The 12196-nt window shown below is 19.7% G+C and overlaps 4 protein-coding genes across 9 annotated transcripts in view; 2 read left to right on the top strand and 2 right to left on the bottom strand.

Moving 5' to 3' along the window:
- The window catches only part of LOC102672014 (vesicular glutamate transporter 2), a 6562-nt gene extending 5740 nt beyond the window's left edge, over window positions 1-822 (bottom strand). The window contains exon 1 of one of the 2 annotated variants that reach the window (XM_006616052.2): window positions 551-822. Coding sequence is in view for 1 of the 2 variants with exons in the window: in XM_006616053.2 (XP_006616116.2) it covers window positions 551-578 (28 nt within the window). In the remaining variant the exon portion in view is untranslated. The remainder of the gene's footprint in view (window positions 1-550) is intronic. The other variant, XM_006616053.2, reaches the window with a different exon arrangement.
- Window positions 823-1514: 692 nt separating this feature from the next.
- On the top strand, window positions 1515-4437 carry LOC102672257 (cysteine protease ATG4B). 2 transcript variants are annotated; one of them, XM_006616056.2, is made up of 10 exons: window positions 1515-1900; window positions 1972-2186; window positions 2252-2422; window positions 2666-2843; window positions 2914-2993; window positions 3068-3219; window positions 3314-3392; window positions 3557-3711; window positions 3810-3972; window positions 4205-4437. In XM_006616056.2, the coding sequence occupies exons 2-10, from the start codon at window positions 2084-2086 to the stop codon at window positions 4270-4272; spliced, it is 1149 nt and encodes a 382-aa protein (XP_006616119.1). In that variant the 5' UTR covers window positions 1515-1900; window positions 1972-2083; the 3' UTR covers window positions 4273-4437. The 2 variants fall into 2 exon arrangements, with proteins under 2 accessions (XP_006616119.1, XP_006616120.1); XM_006616057.2 differs by having other exon boundaries at window positions 1570-1903.
- A 1822-nt stretch (window positions 4438-6259) lies between these two features.
- Window positions 6260-10282, bottom strand: LOC102671311 (protein phosphatase 1L). The gene is made up of 8 exons (XM_006616046.2): window positions 9928-10282; window positions 9365-9610; window positions 9018-9215; window positions 7999-8289; window positions 7773-7929; window positions 7558-7688; window positions 7112-7419; window positions 6260-7030 (listed from the first exon to the last, which is right to left on the bottom strand). Exons 1-8 carry the CDS (start codon window positions 9961-9963, stop codon window positions 6946-6948), a joined length of 1452 nt encoding a protein of 483 aa, XP_006616109.1. The 5' UTR covers window positions 9964-10282; the 3' UTR covers window positions 6260-6945.
- An 860-nt stretch (window positions 10283-11142) lies between these two features.
- The window catches only part of LOC102670670 (dedicator of cytokinesis protein 9), an 11721-nt gene continuing 10667 nt past the window's right edge, over window positions 11143-12196 (top strand). For all 4 annotated transcript variants that reach the window (XM_006616042.2, XM_006616041.2, XM_006616040.2 and 1 more), the window contains exons 1-2: window positions 11143-11420; window positions 12059-12175. In XM_006616042.2, the coding sequence (XP_006616105.1) occupies window positions 11322-11420; window positions 12059-12175 (216 nt within the window). In that variant the 5' untranslated portion in view covers window positions 11143-11321. The remainder of the gene's footprint in view (window positions 11421-12058; window positions 12176-12196) is intronic.

Here is a 12196-nt window from a genome sequence, read left to right as displayed (position 1 = left end):
AAGATTTATAAATATATATATACATATATAATGATATATGTATATATATATATATATAAAATATCATTACAATATCTGTAGAAAGTCTCAAGGAAATCCAGTTCATGAAAGAGAACAGCACAACAGGACATTTAATTAATAAAAAAATCGAAATGGTATTTGATTAAAGATAATCTAAAACCGGATAAAAGTTGATTGTTTTTCAAATTTTAATTTAATAGTTTTATTTAAAAATTTACTTATCGTAATTTTACTAATATTAATCTTAATCTAATATAACTTTATAAATATAAATAAACTTTTCTTATATCTTTATTAACAATTTAAAAATATATTTATAATAATTTTTTTTTTTACATATAATTATATATAATATTTTATACTTTAAATATTATAAAATGTTATATTGAATTTTAAATAATTTTATTTATTTCAATTATAAAAAATTAATCAATAATCAATAATCATAAATTTTAAAAAAATAATATTTTCTTCTCATTATATGCAAATTAAATTTATTTTCATATTTAAATTATAATTATTTACTTACTGTTTTTAATCTTTTTAAATAAATCCATAAATGTCACAAAAGTTTCACTTATCACTTATTTACAAATTTACAATATAAAAAAAATAAAAATCATATTATCATATAATTATAATATTAGTAAAAAATTACAAAATATGTTTGTAACATTACTTAAGAACTAATAAGAAATTTCGCAATGGTACACGTTAAATAACCATAAGCAACTGTTTGAAATAAACGGAAATGTTAAGTGGGTAAGTAGTGAACTGTACAGGTAAAGTTGAATATATAGAAGGCTGGAAATTGTTCTTTGCGAGGCACCAATCACAATATCGTATTGCACTTGTAATAGTTCGAATATTATGCAATATTTTCGACATTATGCAATAATTCGTAAATATTTCTTTATTTCCGGTAATTCCGTTAGTAGCATTTGACACTTTTTGAATTGTTTTAAGTAAAATATTCTATATAAATATTTCATTTTTTTTTAAATAATTGATAATTTCAGAAAGAATGTTTCTACATATTTATAAAATTTAAATTATTAAAAATGTATGGTTTTTTACATTTTTCTACATTTTTTATTTTTATAATATATTAAAAATTAATTATAATTATATTATTTCTATTAATAATTGTTATTATTTTTGTATTTTCTATTTTATATATTATTATTTGATTTAAAAAACTATTTAATTCACAATAGAATTAAAAAGAGAAAAAAATAAATTTTTATTTTGATATATATGCAAATTATTTAAATTGTTTTTAATATTAACAAATATTGAAAACAAAAATAAAACATTTTAGAAAATTATGAAGATCACGTATTCATATTTATCATATATAATAAATATATAATTGATTGTAAAAAATTGACAAACAAATTTAATCTTAATAATTATTTAATGAAAACAATAAACGAATAAGTATATATGCATAAAGAAGTTTATAATACGTGCTCATTTATGTATATATGTAATATGTGAAAATGTATGCCATCTAGTGAAAAGAAGAAGTATTTAAAATATATATTTTGCAAAGTGAAATAAAAAGTTAGATATATGGGATTAATATGTGCTTATTTGAATACAAAAAAAATATTTTTCACTTCATTATTTTTAAAACGAAATATTTTGAATTAAAATAACACATGTTTTATGTTACATTAATATCCGATATCATAATTTACATGAATTAAAACTATTTTCGATTATATTCGAAATCTTTATTAATCAACTGGATTGTTGATATGGCATTATTGACATTTTTTTAAAGTTAAATAACATCATCATATTAGTTATTTACCAAAACAATGAAATCTACGCTCAATGAGCAATGACCAATGCTCATTTTGCCAAGCTGAAGGTGGTTGTATTATGTAGAATATCATTCTTTGATAAATACTTAACCTATTTCAATTGCTCTTTTTTTTGTAGAAAAAAACTGTACTCTCCTTTATGTATTATTGTAGAGTAACAAAGCATTTCATCTTTATAATAGATTGAAGGATTTTAAATCACGTAGATAGTATTTATATATATTGTGAAAATGGACAGTCTTTTCACACAAAATATTTCAGACGAACCAGAGGATATACCACAAACAGATGAACCAGTTTGGGTTCTAGGAAAAAAATATAATGCCATAAGAGGTCTAATAAACAGTTACATTAAAGAGATCTTTAATAAATTAGATATGTAAGATCTTAAATTTCAGAACTCGACGCAATTCGTAGGGATATAAGATCCAAATTATGGTTTACTTATCGAAAAAATTTTGTACCTATTGGTGGTTACAATTCTACATTTACATCTGATAAAGGTTGGGGTTGTATGTTAAGGTGTGGTCAAATGGTTCTTGGTCAAGCTTTAATTATATTACATTTAGGTAAATTTCATTTTTATTTAAATTTATTAATTTTATTATATCATTTAATATTTTTATTGTTATTTTAAATACAATTTTTATTTATGAATGTATTGATAAAATTTATTGATTAAGTTATTTTATAAATAATAATTTTAAAATGACTATTTATAAATTAAAATTATAAAAATTTAATTATTATATATATTAATTTAAAATATTAATTAAATAACTATTATATAAATACCTATATATATAAAATAGGTAGAGATTGGCAATGGAGTCTGGAAACTAGAAATAGTACGTATCTGAAAATTCTAGAACGCTTTGAAGACAAAAGAAATGCTCCTTTTTCTATTCACCAAATTGCATTAATGGGAGCATCAGAAGGAAAAGAAGTTGGTCAATGGTTTGGTCCTAATACAGTAGCACAAGTATTAAAGTATATATTTATTATATTTTAAATATTTATTTATATAATATTTGATATTTTATCAAATTGTAATTTTTAGAAAATTAGTTGTGTTTGATGAATGGAGTTCAATCACTATACATGTTGCTCTTGACAATACATTAATAGTTAATGATATTTGTAAGTGATTAAACTTTTCATTTTAATGTGCTTATATTTTTTTTTTATTTTAAAATGTAATTAAATATTTATAGTAAAACAATGTAGAGTAGAAGGAGGTACAACAGTGGAAGCCGATGGTGATGCTCCATTAAAAGCACCTAGCCAATGGAAACCTTTATTACTTTTAATACCCCTTCGCCTTGGGTTAAGCGAGATTAATCCTATCTACATAAATGGTCTTAAAGTAATAAAGAAATAAATTCTTGCATGAATGGCTAAAATTGGAGTGAAATATGGATGAAGTTAAGGATAATCTATTCATACCTATAATTTTTCAGACATCATTCAAAATTCCACAATCTCTAGGAGTAATTGGAGGAAAACCCACTCATGCATTATATTTTATAGGATGTGTCGGTATGAATGCATTTGAAAATAAAAATTATTAAATTAAAGAAAAATATATATTAAATGAATTATTTAATTAGAGAGAATTATTTATGAAAATTGATAATTTATTTTAATAAATTTATTGTAATAAATTGCTAATTAAATTTGGTTAATTTCAATGTTATTTGTAGGAAATGAAGTGATTTATTTAGATCCTCATACAACACAAAAATCAGGTAGTGTTGCCAAAAAATTAGAAGAAGAAGAAATTGAAATGGATGCTACCTATCATTGTAAATTTTCTGGTCGTATTCCTATTATAGAGATAGATCCTTCTGTAGCACTTGTTAGTAAATAATTAATTCTATTTAGAAATTATCAGAAAATTAATTAATTAATAACATAATATATTTTTAAAAAATAAGAAAATAATATATATTTTAGTGTTTTTTTTGTGCAACTGAAAAAGACTTTAAATCTTTATGCAAATTTATTCAAGAAGAATTAATAACACCAGAAAAGCAACCTTTACTTGAATTATGTGCAGAGAGATTAGCACAATGGTCAGTTGAAGATGTTGCTTCAGAAGCAATAGCAGCTTCAAGTTGTAAGTATTTTTAAATTTGTATAATATTAATAAAAAAAAGTAAAATTTTATATATTTATAAGAATATAAATAATTTGAAGTTTTATAATTCATATATATTATATTTTATATATATATAAATATTTATAGAAATAATTATATATATATTTTTTATATATATAAATATAAATAAATTTTAGATAAATGTTATAATTAAATTTATTATAGTTGATTTTAAAAATTTTTTTTATAGTTGTAGATTTTGAACATGTAGATCCACAATGTGATACATCTGATGAAGATTTTGAATTACTTGGTTGATATTTCATTATTAACAAAATCTACGATATAAATAATGTATATATAACATCAAAGAGTGAAATGGTCCATTCGTACATAAAATACAACCATTCATTCAATACTTAACTAGTACTATTTCAGTACTGAAAGTTGAATAATAAAATAATTTATACCAAATAATTAAAATATTGTATATATTACTTATATTTATAAATTTTTTGGACATGAGTAATTTATTTATATTGTCAATAATAACATTATTAACATGAAATAATTTTGATATAAGCAAAATTTTCTATAAAACAAGATATTTTCAAAATACAAATTATATTTAATTTCATAAACAACATAGAATATATTTATACCAGTTATAATAGAATAATTTTAATACATATTAGATATTGTAAATGATTAAATTATTATTAATAATTATTTATTTAAAAATTTAAAGATAAAAAAATGTTATATTTAAAATAAATTTATTTTAGTAGAATCTTCTATATAAAAATATTTAATAAACATAAAATATGCTATAATATTCATATTCATGTATAATATTCATTTTTATCTTCAATTAATCAATTAAATCATGTATTAATTTTAAAAATATCTTAAAAGTATCAAAATTTTCTAAAGCAGTAATTAAATAATGAATTGGATTTCATATAAAAATTAAAAATACTCATGTCCTTAAAATATTTTTGCCTTCTTTAACAAATAATGCATGTGATGATTTTAATGGTGATATAAATATATTTCGTAAAATATTAAAATCAAATTGAATTCTTAAAAATTAAATAAAACTTTTTACATTATTTATTTCAAATATATGCTAGTAATTTATAATGCTAAAGTTTAAATATAGAATATATATACATATATGTATACAAAAATAAATTGATTTTCATATTGATTAATATTATATATTATTTGCATTAATAGATTTTTAATTTTATAGAAATAATTACTTAATTACATAATTACATAATTACTAAGAAATAATTAATAAAATTATAAATTTTTATTTCAAATTTAAATAAGATGCTTAGAATTATTAGCTAAAATTTGATTAAAAATATTTATTAATATTTTATAGTTAAAAGTATCATTAAAAATTTTATAAATCAACAAAAATATTACTATTTCTATATATTTATGCTTAAAACTATTTTAATATTATGTTATTATGTCTAATAATTAAATTTGCATTCAAATTATAATGAGATTTATTGCAATCTAATAAAAATATATCTACATTTTTATAAAAATTTATAAAAAAAGAATTACTATTATTATCATAAACTATTAATAGTTTATGATTTTCTAAATATTTGTTACATTATTATTTTGTTAAAAAGTAAAAATTAATAATCATGTGATATATAAATAATATATAGTTTCATATACAAACATGGAATTTTTAATAATTTTTAATAAAAGAATATTTTGTAGTATAATCTACATATAAGATAAATTTTGGCTGTTCTTTATAAATAACAAAATTTATTTATTATTATTATTATTATTATTATTATTATTTAAATAGCATAAAATTTCCTGTATTTCAAATTTTATGTAATAAAGTAAAATATACAGTTTAAAATTGTTGCTATATTTTTAGCAATAATAAACAAGATTTTGATAATATAAAACATGTGTGCATTATAATTATTAATGATTTACAAATTTTGTAATACTTTTTAGTAATATAAATTTAGTAATAATAATGGATTCCGATTATTTGGGACATTGAATCTTTTGATCTTTTAACTAATCTATTTATAAGAAATATACATTAATTATTTATATAAGGTAAGTAATCTTTTATTTTGTCCAATATAGTAATTTTTTCAATTAATGATCGATTATTATATAGCATTTTATTGTGTAACATATTATTACACTTTAACTTGAAAAATTAAAAAAAAAAAACAATTTTTAAAAATTACAATATTCAACATATTCTATTTGATTCTGAAATATATGCACAATTAATATTAGTTAAAGAAATTTTTAAAAAAATAAAATTATAATGAACGAAAATAAAAAAAAATGCAAAGTATAAATAGTGAGACTTAGAAAAGATGACAAGACAAAGGAATGATTGGTTATTTCTAATTAGATCCATATAATCATATACATAAATATACATTTTGATTAAATTATAAATAAAATCGTATAATATGATAATTATGAATGGAATGAGGGAGGATATTCCTTATATTGTCCCGCTTATTATCTTTATAATATTGGAATTATCTGTTACAATACACTGTCCCAATTAAGAGAAAAATTATAAATGATTATCTTTAATAATAGGTTTTTGTTCTTAAAACTTTCAAATAAATGACTACCCGATTAATCAATGGCTCAAATAAGAGGAATCTTCTATATAAAAAAATATTTATATAGTAATTTATAATAAATTACATTATGCTGTAATTATCAAATTTTCAATAAATATTCTATGTTTTCACATTAACAATATTATTTAACAATCATAATTAAATTTAAATGAAATATTATAATACAATATATAATATAAATTAATATAGTTATAAAGAATGAAATTAAATTTTTATATTACACAAACAAAAGTATATTTTCATTTTTTTCCAGATTTACACTTAGTCGTTAATGTATAATTAATGACTAGAATATCTTTGGAAAAAAACAAATTCATTATATATTACATTATTGATTATTTTTGGCCTCTGATATGCTATATTTACGATCTTTTAAATTAATTACAACTACAGTAATATTGTCAGCAGAACCCCTATATATAAAAAAAAAACAAATATATATAAAACGGTTAAATTGATATTAAATAAAATTGTAAAATTAAGTTATATATTACCTGTAATAACTTTGTAATGTAATACTTTTTGCACCAAAATGTGGTTCATTTATGCGTTCCTTAATAAACGCAACAGCCTCTTCATTTGTAAATGTATCCCATAAGCCATCTGATGCCAAAACAATAAACATTGGATTATGATCACTAAGATCAAAAGTTAAAATATCAGGATCAGCAATAACTAATTTTTTATCTTTTAATGGATAATCTCCTAAAGCTCGAGAAGTTGCTAATATACCAGCAACTCTCCATACACCATTGAATGTCACTAAACCACCAGCTTTATTTATTCTTTTTCTTTCTCTTTCCTAGAAATTATTTTTAGAAATAAAATGTATTTTAGTAATAAATATGATTTATACAAATAATATTTATATAAATTTATATAAATTTAATTATGTAAATCATAATTATTAATTATGATTTATATAAATAAAACTATGTACTTGTTGTGGTTTATGATCAAAAGATAAAGGTATAGCATTTCCTTTTCCATCACACATCACACCTCTTGAATCTCCAACATTTGCTACAATTAATTTATTGTCTTCTAAAAGAGCAATCAAGGCAGTTGTGCCTTGTAAAAATTTTAAAAAATTATTTTTAAATTTAAACAAATTTAATAAAATTATAAAAATTATAAAAATATATATATGATTACCAGCTATATCCATGTTTTTCTTAGCAGCTTCAACTAATAATCTATCCACTGCTAATACTTCATCAGTTAATAATCTACCATAGTTTATTTTATTTCCATCAAGATAATTTGCAATATCTATTTTTTGAGGCTTTTCTATTGTTCTGCATGGTCTTATCTTATAATTAAAACAAAAAAATAAATATTTTTTTGTAACTTATGTTTAAAAAATAATAATTAATCATACTTCTCTTGTTATTGGTCTTTGTAAACTATCCAATTTATCAAGTAGTTCTGGATCAGTTACATCAACATTTTTTTTGCAATCATCTGTCAATGATGTGCTTACAGTTTTACGAAACGATTTTTTACGTTCAAGATATCCTATATCACTTTTTTCTTCTTTTTTTTCCATTTCTTCATTTTTCTGTGTATTTTCTGATACATATGATGTTTTACCAGCTATCATATTTTTCAATTCAATCACTTTTTTATTAATATTTGGAATAAGTTTATCACGAGCATAATTTGCTGCAAACTGGTGAGAGAAAAAAAAAATATATCAATATTTTGTATTTATAAATAACAAAAAGATTTAAAATATTAGCATGTCAGTATACTATGTCTTAATAATATCTTTTGCTATATTTAAAAATAGTGACAAATAATAAACTACAATTACATTAACTATATAATTTAACTATTAATATACATTATATTTTTTACTAAAAATATTAATGTATGAAGAACATGAAGAATCTTTTTGTTAATTTATTTTTGCATGCACACTATTATAATAATATTTAAATTTTTCTATTTAAATAATTATATAAACAATAACAAAAATGTAATAATATTTGAAATTAATCTATAATGATATAAATTCTAAGTAATTGATATATATATATTTACTTAATAATTTAAATATATTGTTGAAATCTATATTTTAATATTTTATATCTTTTAATTTAATTTTCACTATTATTATATCTGACTTTATATTATAACTTTACCATTGTAAGATATTTTTACCTTATTTTTGTGCCTTTAATCTGCAATTTTGAAAAACTATCATCATATCATATCAATAATGTTATAAAAAAATTACAATAAGAATTTAAAATATTATATAAAATTTCAATAGATGAACCTTTTAAAAATATTATTTTCAATAAATAAACTTTTAAAAATATCCTATTAATATATAATTGATTAAATTTTTATAATATCTAAATAAATTTGTTTCTTGAATATTTTTTAACTTACTTCTCCACCATGTCCATCAAATATTGCAAATAAAGATACACCTGTATTGTTCATATCTTCATTTACAACAAAACGATCTTCCATACGAGCTCTATGACCTTGAACTGCATATGCAGCAATATGTCCTTGTTTTAATTCCCAACTAAGTTTCACCCCATTATTTACAGAATCATTAACTAAAAATTGTAGTTTTGATACCTAAAAGAGATAAAATATTAAATAATAAATAATTAATTTTTTAAATAAATTAAATAAAATTCAATTATATAACAAATATTATCTATTTAATTATAAATTATTATTATATTATTATATAATTTATTTTTTTATACTTATTTTTTACATACTTTTGATGTTGTACGACCAAGAGTATATTGAATTCTACCTAACAATGATCGGCTCCATACATCAACAGCTTGTATATAAAATAGAATTATTGCCAAAACTGCACCACAAATTAACACTTCTGGCTTAAATGCATATACTCTCATGATCTTCCAAAAATAACCCAAAGGAGTATTTATTCCAGCATTTAATCCTGTGGGAATACCCACTGCAAACTTTGATACTAGCTTCATGTATGATACATATGTCTGTTACACAATTCCATAAATGTAAAATTAACGATGTGTTTGATATTTATAAAGAAAATTTTATAAATAAATTTTAAATGTTCAAACATATTCAAATAAATAAATATTATTATCTATTATTGATTAATAAAAAGATGACAGATGAACTTATTATTTTATATGTTATAAAAATTTGAGAGCAATCAATCGAAACTATTTTTGAATACAAATCACGCGAAATTGTAGATCGAATATATGATAAGTATTCTTCTAGTATTCTCTTTAGAAAAAATATTTTTCTAAAAAGAAAACATTATATTTGATTATTTTTATATTACCTGATATAAAATCTTGTCTTCTAGTTCGTCATCCATAATCTAATACAAAAAATATCTTGAATTAAGCCAGTTTTCTTATAAGTTTGTATGTCAATTATATTAATTATTTGTGAACAAATAAATATTATAGAGCACCAAATATGCATGAAAATTATAAAAAATTAAAAAATCATCGAAAATTCATACAATTGTTCGTTTGAAAAAAACCTTTAAAATCTTCAAGAAAAAATCTGTATACTATTTAGTATCTACAGCAGACGATGCCAAATTACAAACGTTGCTGTAGATAGATATTTGACCTCACGCCGCAATTTTAAGTATTATTAAGCGGTATTTCATATTATTTATAATTATATTTATTATAATTATATTTTAATTATATAATTAATTATATAATATTATAATTATTATAATTATATTTATAATTAATTAGAATTATTTTATTTATAAAATTTAAATATTTTCAATTATGTATAATATTTTTTAATATTTTTTTAACTAAATTTAAAACATTTGATTCTTTCAGATATAACATAAATATAGATTATTTAAAATTAATAAAAAAGAAATAAAATAATTATAATTTTTTAAAATATGTTTCTATAGAAAGATATAATGTATTATGCTTTTAATGATATATTTTATAATCATAATGCGATATAGATATCATTAAGTGCAATTTTTATATTTATTTATTTTTATATTACAATTTTTTAAAATATTTTTCCAACAGAACATATATAAAAAGAAATAAAGCGTTTAATATTATTAAAATGAATATAAATATGATTTTGATTATTCCACTATAATCAAAACTTTATTTAGTTATAAAACTAAAAATTGTAATCTATTATGATTTCTTATACTTATTAAAAGACTTTCCAAGAATTTCAATATTATAGGATTATAATAATAATAAAAAAAAAATTATTATAATTATTAGTCAAAAGTTTACAATATTTTACAATACTTTACATTTATAATATTAATTAAATTAAAGCTTAAGAACAAAAAAATTAGAATATTTAATTTTATTTGAAGAATAAGTAATTATTGCATAATATATATATATATCTTATGTATACGTATGTATATATAGTATATATAATTTCTAAGGATAATGTTATATACCTTGCAACGTGATTAAATATTTTGTATATAATATATATGCCGGATATAAATATATATATATATATATATTTGCAGCGATGTATTACGCTGTAAACTGCATAGAGAGAACTGTCATGCGTTACTACGACGTGAGTTTAGAAGCCGCGTAAATATGGCCGCGGTTATAGTGAGTGGTTAATGTTGTCCAATGTAATGAGTATGCGTGATGCTCATGATTGCTTTAGTTGGCGAACGGTGATGAGATCAATGTGTCATCAACTAAGATGAGCGAAAGGAAGTTTACCCGCGGCCTGGGTAAACCGGGTATGGCCGCTCAATTACGAGAGACTGTCTCTCAGGTAGTACGTGAAAGTACGGTACAGGTAGGTTTCTCTACCTGATATATTTACCGCTTAATTTTATATAGATTTTTTTATTATTTTTCGAAAAAAAACATGTAATAATTAATACTAATGAAAATACATTTTTCTTTTAATTATTTATCAGAATCTTTATAATATCGTTAATTCATTATTTATAATAATTACTGTCAACTAACCCGGGAATAACTATAAATATTTCAAGCTAAAAAAGAGATAAGCATGATGTTGAATATCAATTTTTTACTTATATTTTTTAAATGTCATCCATTATTTTAATTTCTTATGTAGTAAGATTGAGATTCTTTTAAAGATAATGTTATTCATATTGAAACATGTCCATTTATGGTAATAGTTTGATTCATTGTTTGTTAATTATTTTTTTTAGTTAAAAAACAAATAATTTCTTATTTTTAGACAAAATTACATTTTTATTTACAAATTATTTACAAATTAATATCTAATTCTTAAATATTATGTTAAAAATTTTAATATACATATATATAAATTATGTACTTCTATATAATATAATTATTATATAGCTTTTAATTAAAAATGTGTAATTTTATAGTTTTTAATTATTATTATAATATTCTCTTTATTTTTTTATTATTTATTTTATAAAAATATTTTAATTTCAGAATAAACCACATTTAGTAGAACCTATAGATTTTGAAAGTTTTGTATTAAAGAATAAAACTTTATTACAAAATGATCCTCAGAGAGAGCTTCTACTATATCCTCAAGATGATGTTTCAGTGAGTATTTCTTATCTATTT

This window comes from Apis dorsata, unplaced genomic scaffold (genome assembly GCF_000469605.1).
Source record: "Apis dorsata unplaced genomic scaffold, Apis dorsata 1.3 scaffold_249, whole genome shotgun sequence".
In the NCBI taxonomy this organism is placed as follows: domain Eukaryota; kingdom Metazoa; phylum Arthropoda; class Insecta; order Hymenoptera; family Apidae; genus Apis; species Apis dorsata.
This window is presented reverse-complemented; position numbering and strand designations above follow the sequence as displayed.